The sequence below is a fragment of the Diospyros lotus genome, unplaced genomic scaffold, assembly GCF_014633365.1.
Source record: "Diospyros lotus cultivar Yz01 unplaced genomic scaffold, ASM1463336v1 superscaf1, whole genome shotgun sequence".
In the NCBI taxonomy this organism is placed as follows: Eukaryota; Viridiplantae; Streptophyta; class Magnoliopsida; order Ericales; family Ebenaceae; genus Diospyros; species Diospyros lotus.
Window position 1 is genome coordinate 6,637,917 of NW_026267104.1, and position 20,576 is coordinate 6,658,492.

At 36.2% G+C, this 20,576-nt stretch overlaps 1 protein-coding gene across 8 annotated transcripts in view; it reads left to right on the plus strand.

The window, feature by feature from the left end:
* Positions 1-20,201, plus strand: part of LOC127792964 (ABC transporter C family member 12-like) — a 47,468-nt gene extending 27,267 nt beyond the window's left edge. For 5 of the 8 annotated variants that reach the window (XM_052323659.1, XM_052323660.1, XM_052323661.1 and 2 more), the window contains 15 exons: positions 1,612-1,718; positions 1,814-1,907; positions 2,984-3,151; positions 9,288-9,428; positions 10,420-10,620; positions 10,765-10,863; positions 10,978-11,130; positions 11,570-11,949; positions 13,412-13,592; positions 14,001-14,324; positions 14,661-15,417; positions 17,701-17,822; positions 18,269-18,514; positions 18,756-19,182; positions 19,793-20,201. In XM_052323659.1, coding sequence (XP_052179619.1) covers positions 1,612-1,718; positions 1,814-1,907; positions 2,984-3,151; positions 9,288-9,428; positions 10,420-10,620; positions 10,765-10,863; positions 10,978-11,130; positions 11,570-11,949; positions 13,412-13,592; positions 14,001-14,324; positions 14,661-15,417; positions 17,701-17,822; positions 18,269-18,514; positions 18,756-19,182; positions 19,793-19,890 — 3,498 coding nt within the window. In that variant the 3' untranslated portion in view covers positions 19,891-20,201. Of the gene's footprint in view, positions 1-1,611; positions 1,719-1,813; positions 1,908-2,983; positions 3,152-9,287; positions 9,429-10,419; positions 10,621-10,764; positions 10,864-10,977; positions 11,131-11,569; positions 11,950-13,411; positions 13,593-14,000; positions 14,325-14,660; positions 15,418-17,700; positions 17,823-18,268; positions 18,515-18,755; positions 19,183-19,792 lie in introns of those variants that run through there. The other 3 variants (XM_052323663.1, XM_052323665.1, XM_052323666.1) reach the window with 3 other exon arrangements.
* Positions 20,202-20,576: the final 375 nt, after the last annotated feature.

A 20,576-nucleotide genomic window follows, 5' to 3' on the forward strand; every position in this document is an offset into this window, starting at 1 on the left:
AAGGGGGTGCAGAGGAAGAGATGCTAACTTGTAAAATGTTGAGACTTTTTTCTTCCACATATAGAGAAGGTAGACTGGGCTTGGGTCATCCAACTTCTTTTGGTGGTCTAGGGAAAACATCAAGTCTCCTGACAGGATAAGCTGGGTTCTGCACTATAAATATCTTATTATTTAGAGTACGAATTTCTTGCTTGTTTCTGTTCCTTGGATATCATTTATCAATTATTGCTTCTAATTTAATCATTGGTAAGGTTTTTTATTTTGTTCCTTGTTTCTTGGCACATAACAAATGCCACTCTAAAATTTGAAATTTTCCTTAAATATTAGTACATTTGGCCTCTTAGTTGATTCCTTGAAATTAATGTTTACAGTTGTCAGTTTACTAGGGGAATCTAAAATTTGAGCTAACAGATCAATAAGCATTTTAGTTAACCACTACCTTATCAGTTGTTAGTGGACATCTCATCTAACCTAAGCTGCATACAAATCAATATCATATGATGGGAAGGTCTTGTTTTCAAATTTGACCTTTTACCCAGTAGATTTCATAGTACCATGTGTTTGTTTTTCTTCATGAATAAAAGAATGGCCACCCATGAGGCTGTCTATAGTATATAAACAATAATATAAAGGCATAAGTTAAGCTTTTGACCTATAGGCCAAAACCCAAAAATGGGTTTTGGTTTTCATCACCATGCTAGAGGGCTAGAGGGAAGAGACAAGAGAGCTGAGAGAGTTAAGGACCAGGGCAGCCTTACCATGGCTGTCCAACACCAAAAGGGATGGTTGCCTAACAGCTGGATTTGGGCATTGAAGGGATTTTGAATGATGCACCATGGGCTGATAGGGGTAAGTTGATTTCTGCTTTCTTGTCCTGTTTTCTTCATCTCTAGCCATGCCATGTTCATTCCTCCCTCCCCTCCTCTCTCTCTCTCTGTGTTACCTCCAACTTCCTCTTTGACTCAAACTGTCTATCACTGCCAAAACCATCAATCCTTCCTTTCTTCAATGTGGTGCCACAGTGGCAGCCACAATACAGTGTGACCACGGCTTTTCTTTTGGCTGCCAGCAGTCTTTGCAAAGCAGAGACTCAAGGCGAGTGGGGCTACTGAATTCTGCAACCTTGCAGAAGTCTTAATGGGCTTGGCCTTTGGGCTGGTCCCCCATGCTTGGGTTTTTTTTTGGGTCCAGTTCTATAGTGAATTGAATAGATTTCAGTTGGGCATGGCCTAATTTGTTGGTCAGTAGGAGATGAATTGTGCTCAATTTTGTAAACAAAATTCTCACAAGAAGTTTATCATTTTTTTTTTCTTTCTGGTGGTTACAACTAATATAAATATAAGCAGAGACAACCATTCATGTGTCTCCAGTTTCTTCCATTCTATACAATCTTATAGACTCGATCTCTTTTAGGATTCAGAGTCCTTGTAAGGTTAGGCTTTTGAGGCCTGAACAGGTTCAGGTTCCTAAGAGAATGCTGTGATTAATGTTGTAGAATCAAAATATATGTCTTTAGTTTGTTCATTGCCTATTAATTTATGGCTTGTGTCCATTTGATTATCTTTTCTTCTGTTTAGTACAAACTCTTACTCTTAGTTTTCCTGCAAACAGACATTTATCATAAGCAAAATGAGGAAACTGTCCAAGGAAGGATTGCAGTGTACTGATAAAAGAGTTGGGCTAATGAATGAAATTTTGGCTGCAATGGACACCGTGAAGTGTGTTTTTTATTTTTGCTAGAATTACCAAACCTTAAATGCTGATCATGGTGATTTTAACAGTAATTATTGTGATATTTGCTAAACAAATTCAGATGTTATGCATGGGAGGAGAGTTTTCAATCTAAACTTCACAGCTTGCGGAAAGATGAACTGTCATGGTTCCAGAAAGCGCAACTACTGTCAGCGGTATGGCAAGAATCATAATCTCCCCATACATCTTCATGGCCCTTGCTATTTAAAAATAAGACGAAAAATATGATAAAGCTGCAGTCATAACAAACATCAGGTTTTAATACAATGAATGGCAGATGACACAGAAATAAGAAAATTAATAAGCTTTTGGTAACATAACAAACAACAGCAATCACAAGCCTTAATCCAATTAGCTGCTGTCAGCTATATGAATTATCGACCTCCATGGATTATAAAAGTAATGGATGGTGAACTTTCAAAATTTGTGTCAAGACCCTAAAGTATGGGACCTTTAGATAAATTATAGAAGTCAAGAATAAAATTTATGGGACCCAGAGATCTGTGATCATGGATGATCTGGCTCTTGAGTTGAGACTAAAATGGATTTCATGGGTGTGCATACAAATTTCAATACTAAAATAATCAAGTGGGTTTGTATGTCATGTCTATGGTGTGAGCAACACCCAAAATCATGTATGATTGCTGTGCATATGTAGCAGACCATATATGATTACCATGGCATCTGCCAACATATATGGATATTGCTATTTTCAGATCATGGCACTTGTAACTATTTCCAGATTGCATATGTAACTATATTTGTGTGTAACCTGAATGATCTATTTTATAGCTTGTTAATCTAGAGTTGACATGCGAATCAAAGAAATAATTAAGTACACGGATGGCCCATTTTGCCCCTAGTTATTAGGAATGTAAAAAATACAATATAGTTCATGTCATTTTCATAGTATCTGAATGAATCAGCAGCAGAAAAGGTTATTTATTGATTTTAAATTATTTTTAAAAAAGGGTGTCCACATTGCACAAGGCTCCCACTTTGCATGGGTCAAGAGTGAGTCATATTTGTACACAACCTTTCCTTGCTTTTTTTTGTAAAGAGGCTGTTCCCAAAACTCAAACCTATGACCTTCCAATGACAAAGGAATAACCTTACCATCGTTACCAAAGCACACATTCAAAATGTTTATAATTTTGTTAGTGTAAATGCCAAACATGTGTTTGAGCAATGGAATATGTGCCTTTTAACTCCATTTTCATTTCCTCTGCAGTGTAACACTTTCATACTCAACAGTATTCCAGTTCTTGTGACAGTGACATCATTTGGGATGTTCACTTTGCTTGGTGGGGATTTGACACCGTCGAGGGCTTTTACATCACTTTCCTTGTTTGCAGTGCTACGGTTTCCATTAAACATGCTTCCAAATTTGATAACACAGGTTTTTTCTAATTCAGTATTTTTATAATTTCTTATCCAGCACACACTGCGACTTGGTCATTTTGCATATTTGCATATAGAATAGCTAAATAATTAATAAAGCTATTCAAATGCTATTAGAAGAAAAATATTATACTTTCTGCTCCTTATCCCTCTACTTAGCTGATCAATTAGTTAGGCAATAACATTTTTGAAAGAATAAGTTAAGGGAATTGTAAACTATTCCACCGTATGAACTTCATTGATTTAGGAAGACTTATATACAAAAAACATCTAAAAAATCTCCTACAAACTCTTCTATTTTACCGGAATGGATAAGGACAACTTCTAACTAATCTAATTTGCAGATTTGGATTAGTATGGCTTGGATATCCTTAGCTGATTCCAAGATTGCTTTTATCCTTATTCTTCTTTATCTGTTAGTTTAATTTTGTTGTGATCTTTTACACTTTCATCCCTTATCCATCAGCCTTTTCTTTCCTTATCTCTTTCTTCTTCCAACATTCTCCCTCAAGTTGGTGAATAGATATCCATCATTCCTAGCTTGCCTCTAAGAACTTCAAATCCTTGTTTTTGCATTGCCTTGGTCAAGATATTTGCTTCTTGATCTTTAGTAGGAACATAAGTAAGGCTTATGTCTCCTCTTTCTATCTCTTCTTTGACAAAATATCTATCAATCCTGACATGTTTCATCCGGTTATGTTGTACCAAATTGTTTACTGTGCTTATAGCTAACTTGTTGTCACTATAGAATAGTTTAGGAGAGGACACATGCATAGAAAGATATTTCATCAATCTTTCTATTCAAATTACCTCACAAATACATTGTGCAATGGCTCTATACTCGGCCTTTGCACTGCTGCAAGCAACAACCTGTTGTTTTTTGCTTTTCCATGTGACTAAGTTCCCCCATAGATTGGTGCAATACCCTGATGTGGATTTACTATCCTCAATGGATCCAGCCTAATCCGCATCTACATAACTCTTGATTCCTCTTTCTTTGCTCTTCTTGAACATCAGTCCCTTCCCGGGTGTTCCTTTGAGATACCTAAGGATATGGTAGGCTACTTCAAGATTTCTTTTAGTTGGAGAGTGCATAAATTGGCTGATTATGCTTACAACATATGCAATATCAGGCCTTGTGTGAGATAGGTAGATTAACTTCCTTACTAGGCGCTGAAATCTCCTTCTGTCAACTTGATATTCTTCATTAGTTTATTCTCTATTCTTCCAATTGGGCTCTAGAGGAGTACTTGCAGGCTTACACCCGAGTTTGCCTATTTCTTTTAGCAAGTCTAGGGTGTATTTTCTTTGTGATATGAAGATACCCTCCTTGCTTCTAGCAACTTCCAAGCTTTAGAAATATCTCAATTCTCCCAATTCTTTTACTTCAAATGCCTCCCTTAGTTGATGCTTCAATTTCTTAATCTCTTGGTTGTTATCTCTGGTGATGATTATATCTTCTACATAGACTATTAGGATAGTCCTTCTTCCATTAGCTTCCATCTTTGTAAAGAGAGTGTGATATGCTTGCCCTTGCTTGTATCCAAGCTGGTTTAGAGTATCACTAAATCTCTTAAACTATGCCCTAGGAGATTGCTTAAAGCCATACAAAGGCTTCTTCAACCTGCATACTTTTCCTCTTGTGTCATCTCCCTCAAATCTAGGTGGTATTCTCATATAAATTTCTTCCTCTAGCTCACCATTTAAGGCGGCATTTTTTATGTCTAACTAATTTAGTCTCATCCTCATACTCAAGGCCTTGAGTTTAAGTAAAACCTTCAACTACAAGTCTTGCCTTGTACCTGTCAACACTCCCACTTGATTTGTACTTCACAATGAACACCCACTTGCTGCCTATAGTGTTTTCCCCATCTTGCGGCCTCACTATTTCCCAAGTATCATTTCTCTCTAAGGCTTGCATTTCTTCCATGACTTCTGCCTTCCATTTTTCCTCCTATAGTGCATGATAGATGTCTCTAGGAATAACATCATCAATATTGACCATGAAAGATCTGAACTGAGGAGATAATTTTGAGTATCCCATAAAATTTGAAATGGGGTGTTTTGTGCAAGATCTTACCCCTCTCCTTAGAGCAATTGGGATATCTAGATCATACTCTTCATTCCCTCCTTTGTCTTCCATCATGTTAAGAGCCTCAACATCCCTTGTAGTTTCCTTTTCTAGGCTTATCCTTGATTCAAATAATATGGTTGCCTAAGGGTCACGAGGCCTTCTTGAATAAACCATCAATGGTGGTTTACTTTGAACCTGATCATCCTCCTTAATTTGGTTTTTCTTATTCTCTCCCTCTTGATAGCTTTGGACCTGAGAAATAGGTGCTTGACAACATTCAAGTATAGGTTGAGATGGTTCAGAATTAGGTATAGGTGTAAGTAAGAAAGTGGAAGAAACTGGAGTAGGCATCATTGGGTCCTAATGGTGTTTTGTTTCAAAGATGCTCTCTTGTTGAGAATGATTCTGAAAGAATGGTTGATTCTCAATAAAAGAGACATCATAAGACAATAAATTTTCGGGTAGTAGGATTGTAGCATTTATATCCTTGCTGAGTAGGAGAGTAGCTAACAAAGATGCACTTGAGTGCCTTGGAATCCAGTTTGGATTGAATGGGTTGGTTCTTGTGTACAAAAACACTACATCCAATCACTTTAGGAGAATGAGAGTTTAAGACTTGAGTATGATGAGGGAAAGATTCAAGAAAGACATTTAAGGGAGTCTTAAACTTTAAAATTTTTGAGGGAAGTCGGTTGATGAGATAATATGTAAGTATAGCTTCTCCTTAATAAGAATTTGGGATTGAATTGGTGAACATTAGGGCCCTTGCTATCTCAAGGAGATGGTGGTTCTTTCTTTTAGCTATCCCATTTTGTTGGGGGCTGTAAGGACATGAGCTTTGGTGAATGATACCATGCTCAATTAGGTACAGATTAAACTCATTTGAAAAATATTCTCAGCCATTATCAATCCTTAACACATGAATTGATGTTTGAAAGACATTTTGCACCATTTGATGAAACCTTTGGAAAACAAAGATAGGCTTCAGATTTGTCTTTCATTAGGAAAACCCAACTAATCTTTGTATGATCATCTATGAATGTGATGAACCATCGAGTATTAGTGAGATTGGGAGTTCTGGTTGGTCCCCAAATGTCATTATGAACCAAATAAAAAGGTTTTGAAGGTTTATAGGTACCGTAAGGTTGAGGGATTTTGGTTTGTTTTGTAAGAATACAATGTTCACAATCGAAATCTTGGATTTTATTGCTAGAAAGAGAAAGATACAAAATTCTAAGGTACTCAAAACTAGGATGTCCTAAACACTAATGTCATAGCATTATTTTTTATTCTGAAATAGTAAATAAAGAAGATTGAATAGTTGACCTAAATCCAATAGAATGATCAACTTTTGGAGTTTGGTAGAGTCCTCCTTTCTCCTCAGCACTGCCAATCATCTTTCCCGAGGATAGGTACTGAAAAACACAATAAGATTGGAAAAATGTCACCAAACAACCTTTTTCCTTGGTTAATTTACTAATTGATAGCAGGTTGCACTTTAAACCAGGTATATATAGTACTGATTTTAGAGTTAATCCTGCTATACAAGCTGTCCCTTTTGCAGAGGATGTTGTTCCACCAGCCATAAAAACAATAATATCTTGATCACAAGGTTCATAATTGGATAGCATATTAAGAGAACCTGTCATGTGATATGATCTTCTTGTGTCTATGATCCAACAGCTTATAGTTCCGGCACGTGGACCAAATAATACAATGCAAGCAAAAGTTCCTAGATTCATGGAAATATAGAACAACATATAAGTTATCATGCTTGCATATCCATCGTTCAAGTCTCTGAATATGTTTGAGAGATAAGAGAGTATTTAGCACTATCTTGCTTTGGTAGGGATACCACTAGATTAGAGTTGTCTGGATTTTCAGACTTAATCACCTTAGTTTGACTTAATAGCTGTTGTAAAGCCTCCAATTGATCTGTTGTTAAGGTGAAGTTGGTTGGATTTCCCTTTTCAGCCTCTACCATGTATGTAGATTGTCCTCCCTTCTTTGGTTCCTTGGCTTCCAATTTGCTGACTTTCCATGAATCTTCCAACAAGTTTCCCCAGTGTGGTAAGGCCTATTGCAGCAGTCACACCACTATTTCTCCTTTTGGGACTCTCCTTTAGCTGTGGTAGGTACTTTCTCTTAGGAAATATTCAGGGCTAAGGTTGGAGTATAGACCTCATTGTTGGAGTGCCCTAAATCAGATAGCATCACCTTTTTCTTGCTTTCTTCTCGTCTTACTTCTGCAAAAACCTCTCCTATGGATGGAAAGGGCTTTGTCCCGAGTAACATGCCTCTTACTTCATCTAGGTCTGAGTTTAGGCCATGTAGGAAGTTAAAAACTCTCTCTTTTTTCCACCATCTTGTCATACTTCCTTCCATCTGCAGAACACTCCTACGTAATCTCATAAAAGAAATCCATCTCTTGTCACAATTCTATTAGGGTATTATAGTACTTAGTGGTTGAATTAGTACCTTGCCTTATGGTTCAAATGAGTGACTGGATCTGGAAACATTGGGCTATGCTCTCCAGGTTTGAATAGATTTATTGGATTGCCTTCCAAATTTCACTAGCTATCTTGTAGAATAGGTAGGTCCTTCTAATCTTTGGTTCCATGGAATTAACCAACCAAGCCATAACAATGGCATTCTCGGCTTCCCATATGCCATAGGTTGTTGACTCAGGGCTCTTTGAAACTGTACTTGTTAGATAGCCTATCTTTCCCTTTCCTCGAACTACTAGTAAGACTAATTGGGACCGTTCTCTAAAATTGGTTCCATTCAACTTGTGTTGTGTGATTTGGAGAGAGTGGCTTTCAAGGGCTCTTGGAACAATTGGAACTTGAGTATCCTTCATTGGGGGAGGATTAGTGGTAGAAGTCTCACTAGCCGATTGTTTTTCAGTCATACCGTGGACTTAAGACTTCTTTATGCAATAGGAAACAAGAGATTAGGTTCCACAAGAATATGGCTCTGATACCATGAAAGAATAAGTTAGGGGAATTGTAAACTATTCCACCGTATGAACTTCATTGATTTAGGAAGACTTATATACAAAAAACATCTAAAAAAATCTCCTACAAACTCTTCTATTTTACCGGAATGGATAATGACAACTTTTAACTAATCTAATTTACCGATTTGGATTAGTATGACTTGGATATCCTTAGCTGATTCCAAGATTGCTTTTATCCTTATTCTTCTTTATCTATTAGTTTAATTTTGTTGTGATCTTTTACACTTTCAGCCCTTATCCATTTGGCCTTTTCCTATCTCTTTCTTCTTCCAACAATTTTCTATTGCCTCCTGCATTTTCACTTTATTGCAAGGAACCATGGTAACATGAGAAACTCAATGATTGAGAATTGCATCAAAATGAAACTTTGGGAGTATTTTTAAAATGTCTTACTTGAATGGTTGAACCTTTTTCGATACACATGGAGGATGGCATGGTACTAATCTCTTGTTTTGTGTGACCACACTTAAGTATGTCAAGAAACACACACCAAGAATTGGTTTTGTTAAGCAAAAAAAATCTAAAAGAACTGGTTCTGTGCGGACATCATGTTTCAATTTGAATTAATAAGTTGTGCATGCCTTATATGGCTTGGAATAAACCCCAATGGGGCAAAATTGATTTAATGATCTTGAAGAATTGGTGGTTATTGAGCTCTTCTTGAATCTCTATGCGAATGTTTTGGTTCATGATGAATTCTTAAATTATTGGTGAATGCATTAAATTCAGAGTTTTACATTTTAGGCTAGAAGAAACATGGACTGTCCATAACAGAGAACTTAACACTATTTTAATAGGCTTTACTTCACTCAGTCTAGCAATGAATCATTATGAGAAATGTGCTCCAAATTCACTGACATGCATAATTCATCATGTTTTCTGATGTAGCTGCTATTCATTTGGATTTCCTTAATTTTTATTAGTTAAGCAGGATGTTCCACCCCCACCCCCACCGAAGAGAAGATCAAAATCTTAACATGTTCAGAACACTGCTTAATTGGCTATTTTGCTATAAGATTTACATGTTGACATCGTCTACAGGTTGCAAATGTTAATGTGTCATTGCAACGGCTGGAGGAACTATTATTAGCTGAAGAGAGAATCCTTTTGCCTAATCCACCTCTTGAACCAACACTCCCTGCCATCTCAATCAAGAACGGATACTTTTCATGGGACTCTAAGGTCCATCTTCAACTTGAGACATAATTTTATGTCTTGTATCATGCATGTTACTTTGTGATTTCCAGAACAATGTCTTCATACTTTAGTCTTATTATTGCATTGATCACTCAAATAAAAATTATAATCAGCAAGCCATTTTTTAGTGTTTCATGCTACTTATTGCAGGATGAGTGGGGGAAGAGCTGTTTAGTGCCTATTTACAAGAATAAAAGAGATGCTCAAAGTTGTGAAAAATTATAGAGGAATTAAGCTAATGAGTCACACTATGGAACTTTGGGAAAAAGTGATTGAGCAAGGATTAAAAAGAGAAACCAATGTGTCAAAAACCAATTTAGTCTCATTCCTAGTAGGTCAACAAAAGAAGCTATATATTTGTTGAGGCACCTAATGGAAAGATATAGAGATAAATAGAAGGATTTACATATGGAATTTATAGATCTGGAAAAAAAAAAAAAAAAAACAAGCTTGTGATAGAATTCCTACAGAAGTCTTATCGAGGGTTTTAGAAAGGACTCTGAGTTGCTTCTATAGAGGTTTTTAAAAACATGTATCATGGAGCAAAAAAAATGTGTCAGAACTTGTGGAGGAGATATTAAGGTTTTTCCAACTACAAAGGGATAATTATATCAAGGGTTTGCATTATCCCTTACCTATTAATGGTTCATACTCACTAAACACATTTGGGCCAAGGTGTCGTGGTGGATTCATAACCTTTCTTATCTCTCTCTGTTATCTTATTTCACTTAGAAAACAAAGTGGTGAATGCTACTATACAAGATTTTTTTTTAAAAAAAAAAATTGTAAGGATGCATTTCCAGAGCAGCTTTACTGTCTAATGGTAAAAGTAAAAAAAAAAAAAAAAAATAGAAGAAAACAGTTTGAACTCCACGTGTGAAACTTTGTTTGGTGGACCTCTTTTGCAAATATTGCAGTAGCAATCTTCTGAACTTCCAGGATTTATTTTCCGTACAATCCTGTACTTTTTTTGAAGGTAGAGAAGCCCGCACTATCAAATATCAATTTGGACATACCAGCCGGTAGTCTAGTTGCAGTTGTTGGTGGTACTGGTGAAGGAAAGACTTCGCTTCTATCAGCAATGATTGGGGAGCTTCCGCCGGTAGCAGATGCAAATGTTGTCATCAGAGGAACTGTTGCATATGTTCCTCAAATTTCATGGATCTTCAATGCTACTGTGAGTTACACGATGTTCATCCTCCACCAACTAGGCTTCTTAGTTGAGGAAGAGTTATATTAAAAATCTCTTGGGGTGTATATCAGATCTCAGTGATTTCTATTAGTCATTCAAATATCTTAGGTGGAATACTTATCTTTACAGGTGCGTGAAAACATCTTATTTGGTTCTAATTTTGAGCCTGATAGATACTGGAAGTCAATATATGTAACAGCATTGCAGCACGACCTTGACTTACTTCCTGTAAGTATGCTAAAGAATTATGATTGTGTTTAGAATATACCAAAACAATATGCTGCGAATTTTTATCTTTATTTCAAAACAGCTTATTGACCTTTGTGTATTTAATGCGTTCAGGGTAATGACCTTACAGAAATTGGTGAAAGAGGGGTTAACATTAGTGGAGGGCAAAAGCAAAGAGTTTCCATGGCTAGGGCTGTATATTCCAATGCAGATGTATACATATTTGACGATCCATTAAGTGCTCTAGATGCCCATGTTGGTCGACAGGTAAACATTTCATTTTTAGCATTATATTATCACCTGTATAGAGATAATTAAAAAATGCAGAAAAGCTACACAGCAAAACTCCTCACAGTATGGTCCTTATATGTGGATTCCGGTTTATGTGGGTTACTTTGACATAGGCATTGCTTCTGTCAATATATGCTATGTGGTCAATGGAAAAAAAGATTTTGAAAACTTTTACTTGTTGACTATTCATATTCTGGTATAAATCTTAATTTTATGAAATTAGTTCGCAGAAGAATAATGATGAAGCTGAGAAGATTGCCATTTCTCAATTATGTTCAGAAATAATTCTCATGTGTTCCAAGTCTACTCTTAGGTTCTTATTACCTCTCAACTGACCTGCTGCACCTTTTTAAGCTAGTTAATCATTGTGTCTTCTTTGTTTTTTTTCTTATCCTCTGGTACCTAATTCTTCCAGGTTTTCTACAACTGTATCAAAGAAGAATTGCAAGGGAAAACCAGAGTGCTTGTCACAAACCAGTTACATTTTCTTCCTCAGGTTGATAAAATTGTATTGGTATCTGAAGGAATGGTCAAAGAGGAGGGAACATTTGAGGAACTTTCTAGAAGCGGTACACTGTTCCAAAAGCTTATGGAGAATGCAGGGAAGTTGGAAGAACATGTAGATGAAAGGGAAGAAGGTAGCGATCCTGATTATCAATTGATGAAGCCTGTTGTTATGCAGAACAGGTTTCCAAAAGTTGAAAACTCAAAACACAGAAGGAAAGAAGGAAAATCTGTTCTTATCAAGCAGGAAGAACAGGAGACAGGTGTTGTCAGTTGGAAAGTCTTAATGAGGTAGTATGCTGAATCATGAAGTTTTGTTCATTTGTTTTCAAGCTCACTTGACATTCGTTGACTTTAGGAAAGTTCAATTAAAACTACACCCATTTGAGGCAAGGAAGTTTGTAGGTTTGAGGTTTAATAAGGTTGTTATATGAGGTCTACATCTGTGACAACCTCTATTTCAGTCCAAAGAGATAAGAATTCTGGCATGCCTTATCAAATATAACATTATATGTTGGATGTGAGATGGATAAATATTGTAAAAGGCCCACAGACACTGTTATACATACTAGCATCCATAAACACTGTCTGCACTATCCACATATGTACAAAGATGCATTTTTAAAAGGGAAATTCTCAATTTTATAGATTCACAACTTTGATAGTGCTTGTTACCAGTCCAGAAAATGAGCGTGGACATGGGAGCAGGAGTGGGAGCAAGGGATTGACTCCTCGGACTGAGAGCATCATGACAAGCCTTAATCCCACCAGGTCGGGTTGGCTGCGGTAAAGGCAAAACATGGAAAAATTGTTGTAAGAGTCCCAGGGTAAAGCTCCAAACCAAGAATCATGGTGGTAAAGAGGTACAAGAATAAATCAAGACTAAGAGAGCTTATCACAAAACTTTGCATGCATTCCTTAATGAGGAAAATCTGAAGATGTATATTTTGGCTAAAAATGAAGCTAAGAAAGCAATTGATGAAGGAAGGTCAAAAGTTTATGAAAATTTGTATCACAAACTAAACACAAATGACAAAAAAAAGCTATATGTACAAGTTGGCTGAAACAAGAGAAAGAAGAATGAGGGATTTGACCCAAGTGAACTGCATTAAAGACGAAAACGCGTTGATAAATAAGGGGAGACAAGTAGAGCGAAAAGGGAGTATCTCTTAGGCTATTTAATTAATGTAGAGAAACAAATGCTACATCAGAACATGAACATCTTGGTGACAGATTTATTTTTTCAACTATAATTGAGTGTGTGATCCTTTTCATCAGCAGATATTAAAAAATCACTATCCTTCAGTTAGCAACGAGATAAATAGAGAGTAAAAAAATAAGAATATAAAAGATGAAGTTAATCCTCTATCTACCAACTTAAGCTTTGAGATGAGATGGGGTTTGATTATTTAACACTAAATATAGTCCAGAAATCATCTCCTGCCTTGCTGATATGCATAGAAATTGCATAAATTTTCATTCACACAATAGTTACCACTTAACTTTGCCCCTCTAAATGCAATTGCAGCATAGTAGCAATACATATTCATAATTTAAAATACAGCTGACTGGTGAATATGTTCTTAGGCATGGAGGCAGCTGGTTGTGCTTTATGTATCACTTCCAATATTGCTTCATGAATTAAATCTGCTAGAAAGTACTATATATTTTATTTGTTTATTTATGTACTTATTATTGCTGTCATTTTTTTTTTTAAGCGTGGTTCATTTGTTTTCATTGCTTATCTACCCAGATATAAAGATGCTGTAGGAGGTTTATGGGTTGTTATGATACTCTTTGCATGCTACATGTCAACTGAAGTTCTTAGAGTGTCGAGTAGCACATGGTTAAGTGCTTGGACAAAAGAAAGGAGTTCAACAAGTATCGGATCGGGTTTCTTCATTTCGATTTATGCAGTTTTGTCATTTGGTCAGGTATTTCGCCAACACATCCTGCAACAAGCATTTATCCTTCTAGAATTTCTTATCCATTTTTCTCTTTTCTTGTACTGTATTCTGTTATTTAATTCAATAATTTTATGCTCTCTAATCATCAGCAAACAGTACATTCTCAGCTGATAATAATAAAACCAAGTAAAAGGGAAATGACGTGTTTATGTGTGCATATAAAGTAGTATCACATTATGGTACAGCTATGCTTATATAGCAGGCAAGCCAGTGTACTGGCTTGATGTCAGTTGAAAATAGATCTTGTTTGGAAATTCTTTTTCCCTTTCTTAGTTGTTCCAGACAGGTTAAAGAGTCTAAAAAGTTTTCAAGTTGCTTCTCTTTTATTTTTTTGTTGCGTAGTTTGAATACTTACTTTGTATATGTTGTATTCAGGTGATTGTGAGTTTGGCAAACTCCTTTTGGCTGATCACATCAAATCTTAATGCAGCTAGGAGATTGCACGATACAATGCTAAAGTCAGTGCTCAGAGCTCCTATGGTATTCTTCCATACCAATCCAATTGGACGAGTAATCAATCGATTTGCAAGGGATATGAGCGATATAGATCGCAATGTTGCCAATGCTCTTAATATGTTTCTTGGCCAACTTTTTCAGCTTCTGTCAACCTTTGTGTTGATTGGCATTGTGAGCACCATTTCCCTCTGGGCCATAATGCCACTTTTGATTTTGTTTTATGCGGCCTATCTCTATTATCAGGTTATATTTTCATTCTTACTCTACTTTCTTTTCTTTATCTGTTTCTCTTTCAAATGTCATAAAATTGTCTCGTTAATGAACACCTTTAGATATTTTGCTCTTTTGAATTGCAAGTGGATGCAAGACCAAGTTGTTCTGCATAAATACACCATGTGCTAGAACAAAGTAGAAAACCATGGTAACAGCACAGAGTTAACAAAACTTGGAGTCAAATAAAATATAGCGAAACAATCTATAGGATGACCTTTTCTTGGAGGCCTGCCCTTGGACCCTTTTGAGACAATTTGATGGTATTATTATACTCTTAACTGTAGATGGTATTTCTCTGTTTCACAGAGCACAAGCCGGGAAGTAAAACGGTTAGATTCCATTACCAGATCTCCGGTGTATGCACAGTTTGGAGAAGCTTTAAATGGTTTGTCAACAATTCGTGCCTTCAAAGCATATGATCAGATGGCCAACATTAATGGAAAATCTATGGATAATAATATCAGATTCACCCTTGCCAACATAAGCTCAAACCGCTGGGTTACCATAAGATTAGAAACATTGGGAGGCATCATGATATGGTTCACTGCAACCTTTGCTGTCATGGGGTATGGAAGAGCAGAAAACCAGGTGGCATTTGCATCTACAATGGGTTTGCTTCTCAGTTATTCTTTAAACATCACGAATCTACTGGGTAATGTTCTAAGACAAGCAAGTAGGGCTGAAAATAGCTTAAACGCTGTTGAGCGTGTGGGCACATATATGGACTTGCCATCTGAGGCTCCAGCCATCATTGAAAGCAAGCGTCCATCACCTGGATGGCCTTCATTAGGATCAATTGAATTTAAAGATGTTGTCCTACGTTACAGGCCTGGTCTTCCTCCAGTTTTGCATGGACTGTCCTTCACAATCTCACCAACTGAGAAGGTTGGCATAATTGGAAGGACAGGTGCAGGGAAATCGAGCATGCTTAATGCTTTATTTCGGATTGTAGAACTAGAAAGAGGAAAAATCTCTATTGATGATTGTGACGTTGCAAAGTTTGGGCTCACAGATCTGCGTAAAGTTTTGAGTATTATACCACAATCACCAGTTCTTTTCTCAGGTATATGTTCTCCAAACCTATTTCTAGACACCATATTTGTCAGCACATTAAATTTTTTAATTTACTTTAATTGGTAGGGTTTGTTATTGTTACTTTCTCAACGTGAAAATCTTAGATCCAGTACTCTTAGGTCCTTGATAACAATGTTGTTTAGGTGGTTCCTCAGATAAATGGAATGCCTCTTCTGTGTTGTTCAAGAAAACACTAAAATTATTCTCCTTTCCAGAACTTTATATTCTTCAATATGGTACAAAGTACTGAAATTTCCTATAATCTTTTGATAAACTGATCAGACGATCTTCTCTAGATCCAATAGATCCTCTGAGAATTTCTCAAGTAAATACCTGTTTGTTGTATCCAATTAAGCACATCTTCTGCGATGGTAATTAGATTGCTTCATTTTTGTTTTGAAATATTTCTTCTCTCACAATTTGTCCCCTAACAATTTAATTAATACAAAACTGGGAATGTTATTTTATATGATATTATTTCTGTACGATTAAGAGTATGGGTTGCATCCGTTTGTGTATGCATTACTACTGGATATTTACATTTTTGACTTATTCCCATAGATTACATACAGAAGTACAACATTAGTGCTCCCCCGTAGTCATATGTTCCTAGCCTCATACAAATAAGTCTCCCAGTGCTTTAGAAATAACTCTGCAAGTATCTTCATAACTTCACGAGTGGTCTTTATTACATTTTGTAAAACCTTTTTTCTCAAGTGACAATTGACTGCTATATGTCTGGTCCTCTTATAGAATAATAGATTAGAAACAAGATGGTCAACTAACTTATTATCACACATTAAGTGAATGTTTGAATTCCAAGCTCCTGTATAATGTGCTTTTGCTGAATTGACTGACAAGATGCATGCACCACAAGTTTATACACAGACTTCTACCAAATTACCACTGTCTACTTTACTACAATTTCCAAGACACTAAATTGCCTTCAGTCAAGACACAGTAATTTGCAGTAGATCTTCTGTCTGAATCTAACAGAAACAGCACATCTGAATGATAATATGTGGTCGTTGATAAAATCTAAAAAAGGCATTGAAAGCTGCCCTCCTGCATTATTTCTACAAATAATGCACACGTAGATTGAATTGGCTCTTAATCTCTTCACATAACACACTAAAAATAGAAAGATTACTCTGAACAAATTTTCATTAGATAAAGCCAACTTGTGAAAATTCACCAACAAAACCAACTAAATAGAAATTCTAACTTGAGATTCTACAGTTATGAGGCTGCTGGAAGTAGTTCTGCACGGTTAATATTCGTGTATCAAAGCATATTGTTGAAATTGAGGCTGATATGCCATATGGTCTGTTGTTGTATGCATGGGCTATCTTTATATTACCACTAAGCTACATGGATGTAACACGAATGAACTTGAGGAAAAGCTGTTAAACATGTAAAAGAATTGAATAAGGATATTTTTGAGGGCTGAAAATTTTACAGAAGTCTGAGCTTGAAATGGCTAGATAATAAGTTATTGTCTGGATCATAGCCACTGGGTTCCCTCCTCCTAGCCCTTGAAACTGCGATCTGTATCATGCATTTCTGATTGTGGTTCTTTTGCAACCCAGGATCCAGATCCCCAAGAATGCGAATTCCAATCAATGCATGAGTTTAGTTAAAACAATAAAAAAAACTAGGGAAGAAATTTGATATTCTGACAGATTTTCAAAGAAATTAGAGAAAAGAAAACTTGTCTACCTCACTTTTTGTATGTTCCCTTGCATTTTGAATTATACTCAAACCTAACTTCATTTTCATAGGATTTTTCATTCCATAAGTTGTACAAGGACATGGAAAATAATTCAAAATGAAACAAAACAAACCAACTTCTATGGTAGCAAAGTATTTATCTAACTAATTTCAACTCAAGTACAACTATAAAACATACCACAACCTGCAATAAGGAACCATTTAAGCCTACCCTTTCCATATCGATACCACAAAATTAGCATGCTAATGTACCCCATACTTGTTCCTGTACCACAGCCCAGAATTTACCACGTTCCTCGTAACTATGGTTTGGATTAATTAGATGGTCAAGTTAATGATAGCATGCAGTCTTCCACTACCTTTCAGTGAGATGCTCTATTGCTTAACCATATTGCACTTGCTCACAGCTACTTCCCACCATATCTTTGGAACTTGATTTGTCAATACTTCATTTATTCCTTGTTCCAAAAAGTTTTACAAACAAAAAGCTCAAGGAAACTTCCATCTGTGAAACAATCCAACCCTGATTTTATTTGGCTAGGGACTGTCCGGTTCAATCTTGATCCTTTCAGTGAACACAGTGATGCTGACCTTTGGGAGGCCTTAGAGCGTGCTCATCTAAAGGATGTCATCAGAAGAAGTGCTTTTGGTTTGGATGCTGAGGTACTAGCTTATATTCTTTTTGCTTAATCTCTGTGCTAATCCAACCAACAACAGCAGCATATCAAGCGGTAAACCACTTTGTGGAGTTGGTTTCATGAATTCTGGCTTGTCAATCTTTTCTATTTATGGCCTTGTCTTCTGTGACGCCCTTATAACTCATATCATATCTAAGAGTCTCTCATTAAGTTTTTCTTGGTTTTCCTCTACCTTTTTTGCTAAATACTTATTTTATTCCATCCACTATCCTTAACAAAAGCCCCTATTGTCCTTCTTCTCTTATATGACCCTACAATCTTACTCATATTTCATACATATTATCTTCAGTATGTATATATTATACAAATTAAATAGAATTATTTGTATTCACATGGATGCTTACTCATTACATCATGTAATATTGCACAAAAAAGCAAAGACTTCACTAGATCTTAATTTGGCTATGTAAGGTGTCAGAGGGAGGGGAGAATTTCAGTGTTGGACAGAGGCAACTACTGAGTCTTGCTCGAGCATTATTGCGTAGGTCAAAGATACTTGTTCTTGATGAAGCAACTGCTGCTGTTGATGTCAGAACAGACACCCTTATCCAAAGAACTATTCGAGAAGAATTCAGATTGTGCACCATGCTCATCATTGCTCATCGACTGAATACCATTATAGACAGTGATCGGATTCTGGTGCTCGATGCTGGTCAGGTCTGCCATCACCTATACTGTTATTCCCATTCTGTCTCCTTTTTCCTGCTTTCTGTTCTCTAGAGATAGTACATTTGGGGAACAAAAAGGCAATAGAACCTGTACGATGTAGAATTCAAACTCTAAAATCTGCTTAGAGAATTTGGACATTTTAGTATTCAGTATCGTTCTGTCTTTTAGTTCAGTATGCTCATTTATTTGTAAAATTTTCCATAAGCTGCTCTCAAAAATCTACTTTCAGGTTGTAGAATATGATACCCCAGAGAAACTTTTATTGAATGAAGCAAGTGCTTTCTCTAGGATGGTTAAAAGCACGGGCGCTGCAAACACACAGTATTTACGCAGCTTAGTACTCAGAAGAGGACGAGATAACAAGTCCCAGGGAGAAGAGGCCGTGCATATCAATGGTCAGAGGAGAGGCGTAGCTTCTTCCTACTGGGCTGCTGCAGCACAGTTTGCTCTTGCTACTAATCTCACTGCTTCACAGAATGACCTACAACCCTTGGAAATGATTGATGAGAAGAATATCATCAAGGAAACAAAGGACGCGGTGACAACTCTGCAGGAAGTTTTAATGGGGACACATGACGAAGTCATTGAAAATACACTAAATAAGCACCACTTTGCCAGAGATAGATGGTGGTCAGCTCTCTACAAAGTTATTCAAGGTACTGAAATGGCATGCAGTATGCATAATTATCTGCTTTGGTTATATACATTACATGTGTTTTTTCAGTAATAAACCGAATGGTGCCAAAAATGTCTGCATGCCCTTTTAATTTATTACTGCTTGTAATAGAAGCTTATTTGGTCAATCCTTATCTTCCCTTAATAACCAAAAGAAAAATATTTTTCCTTTACTTCTTTGACCCTGTAAACTTAGTTGTACAACTGTTTGTTTGTTCAAATTTCTCTTTCTAGTCTCAGTTTCACCGTGCCCTCATTTTGAATTTGAATTTGGTCTAAGAAGGTACTACATTTTGTTGACATTCTAAACATTGTGAGTGTGAAAATAGTAATTGCCATTGCGCTGAATAAAGGGACGTGATTATCTAAAATGCAGCTATCCCAATAGTGTTGTCCTATTTCTTTGTTAGCTCTTGAGTATCTCATTTATATTTTAATTAATTATATTTGTTAACTTCTTGCAATTGCTTATAAGATTGGCGATATCCCTTTCTTATCATAACTTCTACCAAAAAATCAAAGCTGACCTCTCATAGTAGAATTAAAACTTGAGATGTTAGTACTTATCCTAAGATGGCCTTTTCGTTTCAGGTCTTTCTATAATGAGCAGGTTAGCTCAGAATGGGCTTCGGCAATCAGAAAATGGTTTTGAAGATGATCATCTGATCGGGAACCATGTTGAAATGTGAGGAGCAAACAGTGCATGCAGTGGTTCAAATGCAAAGCTCAATGCGGATAATACAAGTTCATAATCTATATCAGATTGTGCAAGCAAGTAATATGGACAGGCTCTTCAATGTCAATATCTTCCTTGGTTTCTTTGTTCTGATTCAAATCATTCCGTTTCCCTCGTTTTTTCTTTTGGTGGGGTCGACTCAATAACTTGGCAATATCTAAAGTTTTTAATCCCTTGGCAGAAGTAATCATTGTAATGAAAAGACGTTGGCTTCCCTTTCTTAATTGATGCTGAAAGGCAGCCATTGCTATTTTCCGGTGGCAAGATTGTGGATTTGAGTTGTAGAAATAAATTTTTATTAAAAAATAAATAATTAATTATATATAAATATGATTCTTCCTGACCCTTAAAAAACATGAAATTCTCATATGTCTAAGATATCATTTTATTTCTTAGTACCCACAAGTTGACATTTATCATTATAAGGAATTGAATTTTTCACGTATAATATCATATTGAACATCGAAAGCGTAACTTTATGGATTTAACTTAGAATATGATTAAAGAAATCTCATTCATCAAGGTTGTTAAAATTGTAAGAGGGTTTTCGACATGTAAAATCGTAAAATCGAGTGCGATTTAACTTTAAAATCGTAAAATCATATCCGTAAAATTGAGAGTTTAACAATTATGTCATTC